Below are 14,162 nucleotides of genomic sequence, written 5' to 3'. Positions count from 1 at the left end.
AAAAAAAAAAAAAAAAAAAAAAAAAAAAAAAAAAAAAAAAATTCAAAGCCTAATTAATCAGTTAAAGTAGTAGTAGTTCAAATGGTCACAACTCAAACCTGTCTGAGTTACTAGTTCAATTTTAGATTTTAAACTAGTCTTATCTTGCGATACTTGCATCTAGTCAGGTATGTCATGACCACTTGGTTGAATACAAGCATTATAAAATGACTACTTGGACGGAGGCTGAATGAATGTATCCTTAGTGTTTATCGGTTTATTGCATCCTGTAGGTGAGCTTTTCATGAGATTGGAACTGAGATAACTAATTGTTGGAAATGTGTAACTAACAGCAATTCCAAGATTAGAAGTACATTTTTTGCTACTAGGATTACCGAACATCTGGCATTGTAATTTTTTTGTTTTCTACTTTGATCTTTTCTTTTGCGTTCTCTATCTTGTTTCTTGTATCTTTATTGACATTGTGAATTCTGTGGCTTCTTATTTAGTTTCCATTTTTTCACTTGCTATGCAGCCTTCGGCAACAGAAAATGGCCCATATGATTACACCAGAAGTGGGAATCCTACACGGGATGCTTTGGAAAGGTGTATTATGTCCTATGTTCTTCTTAAAAAAGGAAAAAGAGTGCTGTGCCGGCACTTATACAGCATCCCCTCTCCACCCAAAATAATTAAAACCCTTGTTCTGTTGTTCATTTAGCCTCTTAGCAAAGCTTGAAAAAGCGGATCGAGCATTTTGCTTCACCAGTGGGATGGCTGCTTTAGCTTCAGTTGCTCAACTTGTTGGAACTGGTGGGTTTTGGTATTCCACTTGTGTGGTCGTTTTCCACTTTTGAGTTCGTATGATTATTATATATGGTTCAAACTCAAATATATAATATGTATGATTATATTTTGGTTCTCTTTCGTTTCTATCTCAATGAAAAGTTGGGTTTTCGATGAAAAGGAAATCATTGTTATTGGTTCGAATTCAATCGTGATGGGGGAATTTTCTTTGTACCTCTTGACCGTGTTCAGTCTTGTTCTTTTCCTTTTGAATTGAAATCTTTTTTTATAGTTAATGATGGGATTGCTTTTTGGATGCCCTTGTATTCTTTCATACTTTGAATGAAAGTTTGATTTTTAATTATAAAAAAAAGAAGAAAAAAAAAAAAAGAAAAACCATAAAAAAAAATTATTTTCGTGGAACCTTAATTCTCCTTATGTAACTCACCAGGGCATCCTTTAACCAAGATTTGGGGCTAGGCAATGGCTTAGCTGAATTAAATTCAGCTTTCAGTGAAGGAATTCCACCGGGCTAATTCTATGTTTAAGAGTCTTCTTTTAGCTCCAAATCCTTGGTCTGAGTCTTCCTGTGATGTCCCACGTTGGTTGGGGAGGGGAACAAATAAGGGTATGAAAACCTTCCCCTAGTAGACGTGTTTTAAAGCCTTGAGGGGAAGTTCGAAAAGGAAAGCCCAAAGAGGACAATATCTGCTAGCGTTGTGCTTGAGCCGTTACAAATGGTATCAGAGCCAGACACCGACGAGGAGGTTGTTCTCCGAAAGGGGTAGACACGAGACGGTGTGCCAGTAAGGACTCTAGGCCCCAAAAGGGGGTGGATTTAGTGGTGCTCCCATGTCGATTGGAGAAAGGAACGAGTGTCAGTGAGGACGCTGGCCCCGAAGGGGGTGGATTTCGATGTCCCACAGTGGTTGGGGAGGAGAACAAAACACCCTTTATAAGGGTGTGGAAACCTTTCCCTAGCAGACGTGTTTTAAAGCCTTGTGCGGAAGCCCGAAAGGGAAAGCCCAAAGAGGACAATATCTGCTAGCAGCGTGCTTGGGCCGTTATACTTCTAGTCTGCACTTAATCATTTTTTTTATTTTTGGCAAGAAACCGTGCTTTCATTGAGAGAAAGCCTGCACTCAATAGTGACTTCTCCCTTTTTTGAGAAAGACTACAAGATTCTGGAAATAGCAGAGAAAGGAGTTTTTATCAGCCTAGCATCTTCCAAAAAGTGGGTGCATCTTCCCCTTGTAGCTTTAAACATAAAACCTCCCATAGTCTCTTTCAATTTTTTTTAATTGAAATCCACCCATGTTCTTCCTTTTTTGGACCTTGCGCTTCTTTGTCATCCACCCCCTACCCTTTACTCCTTAAATAGCTGCTATGGCACTTCTCCGTAGTCTGTTTTTCTCATTTGCAAACTGTCACAACCATTGAAGGATGGATATGCTCCTTTGTCTTAGGTAATCTACACCGATTCTATCGTGTTGTGTTTGGTGTGACGTCCAACTCCAGTTTACTAAGTAACCCCCGGTGCATAGGTAATAAGCATTCAATGTGTATTATTGAATTATCTCATTTTTCAATTATTCAACCATTTCATTTTACCAAGTCCAATGTTAGTCAGATTAGTCAACGTTTTTATGTTTCAATGCAACGACAAGATGTTATTTGTAACAAGTAGTTTTGTTGGTTGGTTAATTGGTCACATTTTATTCATGAAATGGGTTGGATTGATATGAGTCTGAACACAACAAAATAATTCTATTAGATCTAATAAGTACCTTGTGTCAGAATTGAGAAATTCTATGGCTCGAATCTTTAGTATTCTCTTATTTATTACCTGTGTCTACTATTTAGGTAGAATACCGTCACCCATTCTACCCTTTCCTTGTTGTCCAAATCTACCCTCATTTTGTTCCTTAGAAGCTCCCAAAAGCTAACTGCCGTTTTATTAAGGGGAAAACCAAGATAAAAGAGAATTGAAAAATCTTCCACTTGACAACCAAATGAAGAAGCCTAGACGTTCACCTTGGAGGACTACAATTAATGCTGATTAGGGTGGATTTAGAGACATTATATGACAAATTAGAATCCCTCACAGCAATCAGTTGAGATCAACATATTCTGGCAACTGTTTGACCATACTACATTTGGTAGGTGAGGTAACTTTTAGGATATTAAATCCTAGGTTGGTGGTTGTTAGATGAACACGACTTTCCGCAATGGTATGATATTGTCCACTTTGAGCATAAGCTCTCATGGCTTTGCTTTGGGCCTCCTCAAAGGGCTTCATATCAATGGTGATAGTATTCTTTGATTATAAACCCATGATCATTCCCTAAATTTATCGATGTGGGACTTTCATCCAACATCTCCCCTCAAACAAAGTACGCCTCCTCGTAATCGAGGCTCGACTCCTTTTCTTTTGGAGTCTTAGTTATTTTTTACTATGCCTTCAAGGAGCCTCGACTCCTTTTTCTTTTGGAGTCCTTTGTTCGACATTTGAGGATTCTATTGACATGGCTAAGTTTAGGACATGGCTCTAATACCATGTTAGATGAACACAACTCTCCACAATGGTATGATATTGTCTACTTACGAGACTCCTTTTTCTTTTGGAGTCCTTTGTTCGACATTTGAGGATTCTATTGACATGGCTAAGTTTAGGACATGGCTCTAATACCATGTTAGATGAACACAACTCTCCACAATGGTATGATATTGTCTACTTACGAGACTCCTTTTTCTTTTGGAGTCCTTTGTTCGACATTTGAGGATTCTATTGACATGGCTAAGTTTAGGGACTCCTTTTTCTTTTGGAGTCCTTTGTTCGACATTTGAGGATTCTATTGACATGGCTAAGTTTAGGACATCCTTTTTCTTTTGGAGTCCTTTGTTCGACATTTGAGGATTCTATTGACATGGCTAAGTTTAGGACATGGCTCTAATACCATGTTAGATGAACACAACTCTCCACAATGGTATGATATTGTCTACTTACGAGACTCCTTTTTCTTTTGGAGTCCTTTGTTCGACATTTGAGGATTCTATTGACATGGCTAAGTTTAGGGACTCCTTTTTCTTTTGGAGTCCTTTGTTCGACATTTGAGGATTCTATTGACATGGCTAAGTTTAGGACATCCTTTTTCTTTTGGAGTCCTTTGTTCGACATTTGAGGATTCTATTGACATGGCTAAGTTTAGGACATGGCTCTAATACCATGTTAGATGAACACAACTCTCCACAATGGTATGATATTGTCTACTTTGAGCATAAGCTCTCATGGCTTTGCTTTGGGCTTCCCTAAAAGGCCTCATATTAGTGGAGATAGTATTCTTTGATTATAAACCCATGATCATTCCCTAAATTAGCTGATGTGGGACTTTCATCCAACCGTGGTCACTCATGCCTTGAACTCATTCCCTCTAAGCCTTTTATTGTTTACATTTACCCTCATTAACCACGGGGGTAATCCATGGCAGTTTATGAAACTACTCCTTTTGTTGGTGGTTGATCCATGTGAAGCTTTTTGTGAATTTTGAGCTTAGGCTTAGGGATAGACAATGAGGTCTCTTAAGGTGTTTGTAATCTAAAGTATCACAACTTTGATTAAAATAGAGGTAGTTCTTTGGAGATGTGTGAAATTCCAATAAAAACTACAGGCAAATCTTTGAGAAAGAGCTTATGGGAGGCTATCGTTGTGAGAACGGTGGTGAAATAACAACTCGAGGTTAAAAAGAGGCATGGTGAGGGAGGGGTGGGGGGTGGGGGTGTTGCAAAAGGAGAGAGAAGAAAACATGGTTGCGGTTCCTTCATGCTAGTGATCTTGTCAATTTGTATATGAATTATTTACTTGCAATCTCTTTCTAACAGGCGAGGAAATTGTTGCTGGTGATGATCTTTATGGAGGCTCTGACCGGTTGATTTCGCAAGTGATTCCCAAACGAGGAATTGTGGTCAAGTAAGCTAAATATTGTCATCATTTTTGTGGTGGTCCCATTTTGAGGATTAAGATTGTAATGGATTTAATTTGCAGACGCGTGAACACACGCGACTTAGATGAGGTCTCATCTGCTATTGGCCCTCTAACAAAGCTTGTGTGGCTGGAGAGTCCAACCAACCCAAGATTACAAATATCAGATATTCGGGTAAGGTCTGTTTGTAAAGAATTATGGGAATTCATGCACAAGTAATTTGACTTTTCACAATGCACTTAGCTACTGATAATTTTGAATTTGTAAGCCAAAATAATTTATTGCATGGAAAGATATTCTTCCTTTGGATTCAGTTGAGCTCCTCCCCTTGGATCCAGTTGAACATCATGAGGAGTTTCAGCTGGTGCTGCGAGGAGGCAATGGGAAGACTTCTTAAATATTTTATTCATCCTTTGATATTTTGGAAATGGATTGATTTGACTTTTAGTTTGTCTCATTCAAATATACCCGTAAACAGCTGGCAGATAATTCAAAACTATTCTTTTGAATATCATTCCAGTAGACTTTTGAATATCATTCCAGTTGACCACGAAATAAAAATTAATTTAGTAGGCTTATGGGTATTATTTAAATTTATAACAATCCCTGTCCAAGCTATTAATCTAAGGCTCTGTGTACGTAACAGATTACGAAATTCCTTGAATTCATGTTTTGAAAATTTTATTGCTTATTTTCACCTCAATGGCAAACAAAGGAGCTCTAGAAGCATTTATGTGGAAAGGAAGGGTTAAATTAAGTTTTTTTCCCTCGAATCTTTGTACTTCAGACAATTGAGTCCCTGTAAGCTAATAGCTTCCCCAAACATTACGTTTGTGTCTAGTAGTATCATATTGTTAACTTCATTAGTTTTATACTTGTGCCAGCAAATGTGTCAATATGGAAATATCAAGCTATCAAAGTTAGCGCTAGTGGGCCATTAGGCACAAACTTTGCAAGTTTTGGCTCCAGAAGTCGAGCTTTAAAGAGAGTAGACCAAATATTTATTAGACACATATCGGACACATCTTAAACATAATAAATAGATGTAAATTGTAATATAAGACAAAAGTATTAAAATATAAATTTTAATGGTGAATACATCAAACTTATCAGTAGATTTGAGAAATGACTAATAGATGCATAAAATTATTGAATTTAAATATTCTTGTCATATAAAAATGATTTATATTTTAATAAATGTGCCTTGCCATTTTTGTGTCATAGATTTGAGAAATGACATCATGTTAATGTGACTGTGTATTGTCATGTTGTATCAGTGCCTTGTATTTGTATTTGTGAGAATGCTATCGTAGCAAGACTGGGAAATCTGGAAAGGAGGAAAGGGAAGAGTATTAAAAGAAATTATTTAATTCTTCTTTTGCTGAGATTAGCATTCTTTAAAGATACTGAAGGGGATTTGTTTCATTGTCTTGATATGATTATCTTCTCAACCTCCAATTGAAGTTCTGTCACCAAATCCCTCTGTTTATTGGAATCATGCAAATTGTTAAGTTGAATAGAAAATTATGCCTTCCACCTGTTGTGTGTATCATTTTTCTTTCCATTTCAGAAAATTGCAACAATGGCGCATAAACATGGGGCTCTAGTGCTGGTAGACAACAGCATATTGTCCCCTGTGTTGTCCCAACCACTGGAACTTGGGGCAGGTATCAAGAATATTTCCCAACTTCAATGTTCAGGCATTTCAATATTGCTTTGAATATTACTCACCCAGGTCTTTGATTGCAGACATTGTTATGCACTCGGCTACCAAATTTATTGCTGGACATAGTGATGTAATGGCGGGTGTGCTTGCTGTTAGGGGAGATAGGTACTCTTGTACTATGCTTTCGGACTTGTGAGATGCATATGTAATTTCTTTTTTATAATTTCCATTTATTTGAAGTATTAGACATTTTAAAGAAAAATCGTGTGTAACTTTTGTGAGTCATTAAGCTTGATTTTTACTTGATTTAGTGTTTTAGAAGATCTAATGGAGCAACTTTAGGAGATTTAATTTGTGGAGCAAAGATTCAAATTTAGGAGATAATATCTTGATATTTTAAATCTAGATGATTCTAAGAGTACAAAATAAGAGGGAGGATCACAAATGTATGGTTCACATTGTCTAGCCTCTATTATAAATACCCTATATCCCCATCAAGTTTTGAACCCCAAGAATTCAATAAAATAAAGTGTAGCAATATTCTACTAAGCATCTTATAAGTTCTTTAAGTATGGAGAAACTCTCCCCTCCCCCTTGAATTAGGCTCTTTCTCCTTCAGTTATTCATTTCAGTGTACTTCGATCGAGATTCAAAACCAATATCTAGTATCAAAGTTAGAATGTCAAAACAAATGCCATCATAAAAAGTTGTCGGAGGCGATGTGACAATGATGTAGAGTGGAAAGGAGGGAGTGTAATGCTCCAGTACTCGTTACTCACGAAGAGTAACTACGCAGCATGGTCAATAAGATGCATGTTAATTTATAGGCACAAGGCGTATGACATGCTACCGAGTATGGTGGCAAAGTTGGGGAACATAAGGACAAGATGACTCTAGCTACCATCTACCAATTATTCCTTGACTTTCTTCTCATGCTGACAGGGAAGAACTCAGCAAAGGCAGCGTGGGAGATACTGCAAACAATGCATATGGGAGTGGAATGAATCAAGGAAGTAAAAGTGCGGACCTTGAAAAGTGAGTTCGAGGTTATCTGCATGAAATATGGTGAATCAATAGACGACTTTGCCATGAAATTGATGACAATCGTTGCCGACATCTGTTTGTTCGGTGACAAAGTGGAAAAGATCTTTGTTGTCAAGAAGTTCCTTCGAGCTGCCTCTGAGACTCATGTAGATCATTACCTCCATTGAACAGGTCGGCTACCTCAGGAACATTTCGGTTGAGGAGGTCGTTGGTTGTCTTAAGGTCCATGAGGAGATACTTAGTGGCTACGACAACAAAGAGGAAGAGAAACATCTCTCATTCGCACACGAGGAATGGTTCGCACTGATGAAAAAGAAAAATGTAGTTGATTCTTCTTTTTTAGGTATGAAGGGACGCAATAGCCACAACAAGGAAAATAGAGGCATGGGCGTAGTTGTGGTTGTGATCGGGGATGTGGTGGTAGAGGAGATCGTGAAAGTCCTTCACAAAGTTATGGAAGGACAAGAGCATGATCAAGTGTTACTCTTGTGGAAAATATGAACATTATGTGGCAGAGTGCCGCAACAAGGAGCGTGATGAGGAGGTAAACCTCACATTCACGCAAGACGAAGATCTCACACTAATGTTGGTCGAAAAGATGTCCAACCTGTTGATGCTCAATGAAGAGAAGATTATGACGAACTTCATCGCAGATAGAGAAGACCAAGTAGAGACCAACGTGTGATACCTACCTAGACAATGAAGCGAGTGACCACATGATTTGAGATCGAACAAATGTCAAGGAACTTGATGAGAAGCTCATTGGAAATATAATGCTTGGCGACGGATCAATTGTATCAATTCAAGGTACAGGATCCATCTTGTTCCAGTGCAAGAATGCCGATCAATGTCTACTAACCAAAGTATATTACATCCCGAGGTTGAAAAGTAATATTATCAGCCTTGGTTAAATGAATAGAAGAAGGCAACAGAGTAAAGTTAGTTGGGTCGTTCCTCAAGATGTTTGAAAAAATGGTCGGTGTATTTCATCAGACTTGCCATCTCAACCAAAGAGGCCTAGATACAGTCTTAAAAAGGAAACAAAACAAGAATAGTTGGATTGGAAAAGAAAATATTGAACTGTCTTGTCTAAGTTGAAAGCTGAGGAAGATCCAACTAATTCAGAAATTTCCATTTTGAAGTCTAGGACTGGTGCTGCTACTTGGAAAGAAGCTCTGTCTGTTCAAGAAGAGGCAGAATAGTGGAAGAGGAAACTTGATATTGCTTTAAGAGTGTTAAAGCTGCTCTTGAGAAGGCTACACTAGAAGAACGCACAAATAAGCGAACAAGGCTTAGGGAAGATGATTTGAGGAGAGAATTCTTCAGTACTTCGGCTGAAAAGGAAGATGGATTGAAGGACAAGGTAGTGAAAATTGAACAAGCCGAGCAACATTTGACATCTTTAAGGCTTGAGCTGAAAGCTGCCAAGTCAAAAAATTGGGAGTTACTTGAAGTGAAGAATCTCAAGCAAAGTCAAGCTTACGGGGGGGAGATTGTGAGTCAATAACCTTGATTTGTACTTGATTTAATTTTTTAGAAGATCTAAGTTGTGGAGCAAATTTAGGAGATTTAATTTGCAAGTTTCAAGTCTTTTTCTCCTTCATTTCAGTGTACTTTGATCAAAGGTCAAAACCAACAACTTTATGTCTATGGAATGCATATACTTTAGTTTCTATGTAATTTTTCAGAGGTTGTTGTTGAGAACCCCATGGTGGAGTATATTTTCCAGAGGTTTTTGTTGAGAACCCCACGGTGGAGTATATTTTCCAGAGGTCTTTGTTGAGAACCCCATGGTGGAGTATATTTTTCAGAGGTTTTTGTTGAGAACCCCATGGTGCATCTCAAGGGTGCCAAAAGAATGAGACTTTTTATATGGTCGCTTTCCTATATGAGGCTTATTATGGCTGAGAAGGTGCCGAGAAAGTTCCCCACTTGGTCCTTAACCCCTTCTGTTTACAGTGTATGTTTCAAGGAGAGCGAGACAACGGACCACATGTTTCTCCATTGCCCTTTTGTTTAGCTTGTTTGATCCTTGTTGATTACTTTCGATCTGGCTGTTTTTCTCTCTGATAAGGTGAATTCGTGGATGGCGGAATGTGTAAGAGGAAAAATATTTAGGGATAAACCTAGAATTCTATGGGGCCGTGTGGTTAGTGCAGTTTTTTTGCTCATTTGAAAGGAGAGGAACATCGAGAATAGAAGCATGGCAGTCAATCTTTTTGGATTTTGGTACAGCATACTACTTCTAGGTGGTGGATAAACCTTGAAAAATTCATTTGTAATTATAGGCTCCTCCTGATTAAAATTGATCGGATGGCTCTCATTGTGTTTCTTATTTCTTTTGGCAAGGGTTTCCTGAACTCCTGGCCTTAGGATGTTTACCTTATTTTATTTATTTTTTTCTGGTTTTATAATTCATATCCTTTTGTTTCTTCTAAAAAAAAATTCAGGTGCATCGATTTTAGTTTGATAATGAGGCAAGAAGTATCATTGTGAAATTAAATCACCTTTCACCTATTCTAATGATATAAATTGTATGATAGCAGAATATCTACTTCCCATAAGAAATGTTGGATGGGAAGAATGCAGTGGATCTTTCTGTAAATAGCTTCTTTTGTGAGTAGATTACATTTATGTTTATTTGTTGATACTGCTTCTTCATAGCTTAAAATTGCTCGGAAGTCCTTGTATTTGAAAAATCAGAAATTTTTTTAGGGTTCCCTTATCAGTCATGGCTTTTTAAAGGAAAAATCTATTTGTTATTTCTTTGGTAGCCACACTTAGAATGACTCCCAAACTTTTGCTCTTTCTATTTTCTTTTTATCTATAATTTGAGGACTTGTCTGCGTACATCATTTTGTTTATAAAATTTCATTATCAACAAATAACATATCAATAATGTTTGTGATAACTGGGCTGGAAACAGGATCAATTTTACCAGCAAGTAGGATGAATTTACAGAACATTGAGGAGTTTCTAGCAACTTTTAGTAGTTTTTCTTTCTAGGGGGTTGAAGTATGGACTTGGGTATTTGGGAGCAGTAACATTACTTTTTCTTTTTTCTCCCTCCCTCTCTTTCTTTCTTTCTTTTTATTTGTTTTTCTGTGCGTGTGTGAAAATTAGAAGCTGTCCAGCTTAAGCTATTCTACTCTTCTGAATCACTAACCAAGACTTTTGTTGATTTCTTTATCCTTTCAGGGAGGCAATGTTTCCTGCATATTTTACTAAATAAATTTGAATTAGCGGTCTTGTTCAGAAAAGAAAAATATCATCCTTGGATTTGACCGGATGGATGCATTCCTTCTTGCTTTTACTAAATGTTCCGGAACCATTTGTTCTGATAACTCAATTTGCTTTACCTTGTTCCCGTTGTTCCAGCTTGGCAAAAGACTTGTATTTCCTCCAAAATGCAGAAGGGTCTGGACTGGCTCCATTTGACTGTTGGGTTTGCTTAAGAGGAATCAAGACACTGGCCTTACGAGTTGAAAAACAGCAGGTGCCGGTTCTGACCTGTATTTTATACTTCTGTCCCTTTTTATAAAAATATAAAGGTCAGTCTCAAGACTCATAGTCTCAGATTCATGATTGCTTTCATAACATGATTGGCAGTTTTTCGTTTTACGTTTGTCATATCTTGCATCCTTGAGGCCAATTGTCAACAATTGAACAACTTGTGTGTTCCTGACAAATCTGCTATCTAAGTACTTTATTAAAAAATTATACTTCTCCAATATTTTAGTGATCATATCAGAAATCTGTAATTTGAGGAAATGACGTTATTTGTACGGTTCAGTGATGTTTCATTCTCAGTCGTAACTTGTACTTAGTCTAACGGACTAGATGGTATACCTACTACGATGTGGTTCAGCATGTTGGAATATCACAGGTCCTATGAGATTTCTGATATCAAACGTTATAGGTTGAAGTGATAAGTCTTTGTGGAATTTGATGTGGGCATAAGTTGGATTGCTCAGCCATTTGGCTAAGTAGCATCTACCGCACTGTGTATGTATAATATATGTCAACTATCTAAGAATTCTATATTATTATAATTGTAATTTCGTAAATATATTAGTTGTGTTGTCCTTTGTTGTGGTTTTGACTTCTGGATTCTGATAATGTATTTAATGTAAACAGTAATAACACTGTTTATTTCATTATTCATCTGTACATGTATAGATGTGGATGACACCATTCATTTCTCAGTAGATTGATGTCGTTGACAGGAAAACGCACAGAAGATTGCTGAGTTTCTCCATACACATCCACGTGTGAAGAATGTGTTCTATGCAGGTCTTCCTACTCATCCTGGCCGTTCCTTGCATTATTCTCAGGTACAATATTCAACAGATTTATAAGCTTGTAAAATAAAAAATCCGCAGAAGCTTCAGCCGTTGATCGAACAACAGAAAGAAATAAATATTGTATGGAATTTAGAATCAGTTTAAGCTAGCCTGTAAATTCACGGGTATCAAAAAGAAAGAGAAGAAGAAGAGAGTTAGTTAACCATGTAACTTTCTTTATGTTTTTAGGCAAAGGGCGCAGGAGCAGTATTGAGCTTTTTGACTGGATCGTTGGCTCTCTCCAAGCATATTGTTGAAACTACCAAGTATTTCAGCATAACTGTCAGTTTTGGTAATCATACTCTTCCCTTTGGAGTTAATTACGCACTTTATCTTGTGGACTAGTGATTAGGGATAGTCATACAAGAAGTGTCGCACAATTGATGTCTCGTTACCACAAGAGTGCGATTGTGACACTATGCTTACATGCTTACTAAGGAGGCAGAATGTTGAAGGAATTTTCGCTTCATTTGGTGTTTCTTTTAGAGGAGGTGTGGAATTTCCGCACTCATCCTTCTTTTATGGTTAAGAGTTTGATTATTACTATTTGTGTTTATAAGTTAAAAAGGCTTCTGTTATCCCTACGTTTTGAAGTTTGTGCTAGGATCTGATGCTTAAGAAGAATTATGGTTTCCTGTCCTTGTAGGTAGCGTGAAGTCCCTTATAAGTATGCCTTGCTTTATGTCCCATGCAAGCATACCCGCTGCGGTACGGGAAGCTCGAGGTTTAACCGAAGATCTGATTCGGATATCAGTTGGTATTGAAGATGTGAATGATCTCATAACTGATTTAGACAATGCACTCAGAACTGGACCTCTGTAGGAGTGGAGGAACATTCAATCTTGAAACGATCTGCAGCTTGATGACGATGATGATATTGATGAAGATTGTTTACTTCTGTAAAGGAAGTGAGAGTGGAATATACAAAGACTGGTTTTTGGGTAACTTGATGATGGTGCAAAATATTCATGATTGGCTTTTGGTGGATTTTTAAGATTGAAAATTATACACTTATCTTTATTGTTGTGACATGTTTGAACTCAAAATTGGATCAACTCTTATAAGCAACTCAATATGTTTATTAAATTTTAACACTTTTTATGGCAGGTCTTCCTAATTTGAACCCATAGGTTTGAGGATTAATTATAGCAAAAAAAAATCAGTTTTTTAATCTATAGTTTTCTTTGAAAATAGTCAACTTTGTCTTTAGATTTCAAAATCTAACAATCAAGTTCATCTATGATATTTCACTGTTGTTATCAGATGCCCGCTGCAACCTACCACCTGTCACGATGCCCACATTACTGCCTCTCCCACACCTCTCTACTTATTAAGTTCTATATCTATAAAACGAGGATCATTCTAGTCACCATGTTCAAGGAGGGGTTTGAGTGGGCATTATAGCAACTGTGGGCATTAAGAGGTATAAAATCCCTACGGCTAGCTGATATTGTTCAAACAACGGAAGGCAGCTTCAATGGGCAATCAAAAGGCAAGCTTCAATGGGCAATCAAAAGGCAAAAGTTCTAAGCCAACATGCTTTATGTATTTCACTCTTACAATCTACACTCAACACAATAATCAGATCATTACAATAATCACTTCCAATACCGCAATCATCAATCAAAACATCAAAACATCAAACATCAACGGTTAGTTTCAGAGACTTTAATCACTTGAAAGCTAAAAGGTTTTCAGAATCACTGTGAGTAATCAATCAGGAGCCTGTGTTCACAAGAAAAATTCTTTACCCGCCGAATGTCAGTGAAACGGGCGGGCGCATATATGATCAGTAAGTTTCAGATTCAAGAAGCCTCTCCAGCCCTACAACGCAATGTACAATCATCTGTGCAAGTATAGCAACAAAATGATGATATACAATGCATCTCTATTATCAGGTTGCAGCAAACCCATGTGCCTTTATCATATACAACTGCTTAAAAGTTCATCACTAAGCAGCTGGAAAGCTCCAAATGTCTGTGAAGATGCATTACATAATATACATTTCTCCTGCACTGCAATAAAGAAAAGAAAATCATGTTCATTGACATGATTATACAGATTAATATTCCCACCATTTCATGAAGCCAAGCATTCTAATCCACATTTCATTTCCTAAAATCCTATAGCTGGAAACTCGTACATTGTTATGCTTGGTATGTCGGTCACGAATTCTCCTTCTATGCTCTATTGTTTACAGCAGGCTGTCCTCTTAAACTTGCTTGGTACATCTCTACATTTACCTGGGTAAATTGATGAAAACGAACCGTTGAAGATCGAAAGGCAATCCTAGATTTTTTTTTTTTTTTTTTTTTTTTTTTTTTTTTTTTTTTTTTTTTTTTTTTTTTTTTTTTTTTTTTTTTT

At 37.2% G+C, this 14,162-nt stretch overlaps 2 protein-coding genes across 8 annotated transcripts in view; one reads left to right on the top strand and one right to left on the bottom strand.

Annotated features, from left to right (window-relative positions):
• The window catches only part of LOC111466006 (cystathionine beta-lyase, chloroplastic), a 19,168-nt gene extending 6,302 nt beyond the window's left edge, over positions 1–12,866 (top strand). For all 4 annotated transcript variants that reach the window (XM_023110539.1, XM_023110541.1, XM_023110540.1 and 1 more), the window contains 10 exons: positions 515–585; positions 701–792; positions 4,645–4,732; positions 4,808–4,919; positions 6,316–6,412; positions 6,495–6,576; positions 10,834–10,951; positions 11,682–11,789; positions 11,988–12,090; positions 12,445–12,866. In XM_023110539.1, coding sequence (XP_022966307.1) covers positions 515–585; positions 701–792; positions 4,645–4,732; positions 4,808–4,919; positions 6,316–6,412; positions 6,495–6,576; positions 10,834–10,951; positions 11,682–11,789; positions 11,988–12,090; positions 12,445–12,620 — 1,047 coding nt within the window. In that variant the 3' untranslated portion in view covers positions 12,621–12,866. The remainder of the gene's footprint in view (positions 1–514; positions 586–700; positions 793–4,644; positions 4,733–4,807; positions 4,920–6,315; positions 6,413–6,494; positions 6,577–10,833; positions 10,952–11,681; positions 11,790–11,987; positions 12,091–12,444) is intronic.
• A 430-nt stretch (positions 12,867–13,296) lies between these two features.
• Positions 13,297–14,162, bottom strand: part of LOC111466056 — a 9,861-nt gene continuing 8,995 nt past the window's right edge. For 3 of the 4 annotated variants that reach the window (XM_023110625.1, XM_023110628.1, XM_023110626.1), the window contains one exon: positions 13,297–13,813. The gene's annotated coding sequence lies outside the window, so the exon portion shown is untranslated. Of the gene's footprint in view, positions 13,814–13,888; positions 14,042–14,162 lie in introns of those variants that run through there. The other variant, XM_023110627.1, reaches the window with a different exon arrangement.

The sequence above is a fragment of the Cucurbita maxima genome, unplaced genomic scaffold (assembly GCF_002738345.1).
Source record: "Cucurbita maxima cultivar Rimu unplaced genomic scaffold, Cmax_1.0 Cma_Scf00030, whole genome shotgun sequence".
Lineage (NCBI taxonomy): Eukaryota > Viridiplantae > Streptophyta > Magnoliopsida > Cucurbitales > Cucurbitaceae > Cucurbita > Cucurbita maxima.
The sequence above is the reverse complement of the archived record's forward strand: the minus strand, read 5'-3'. Positions and strand labels throughout refer to the sequence as shown.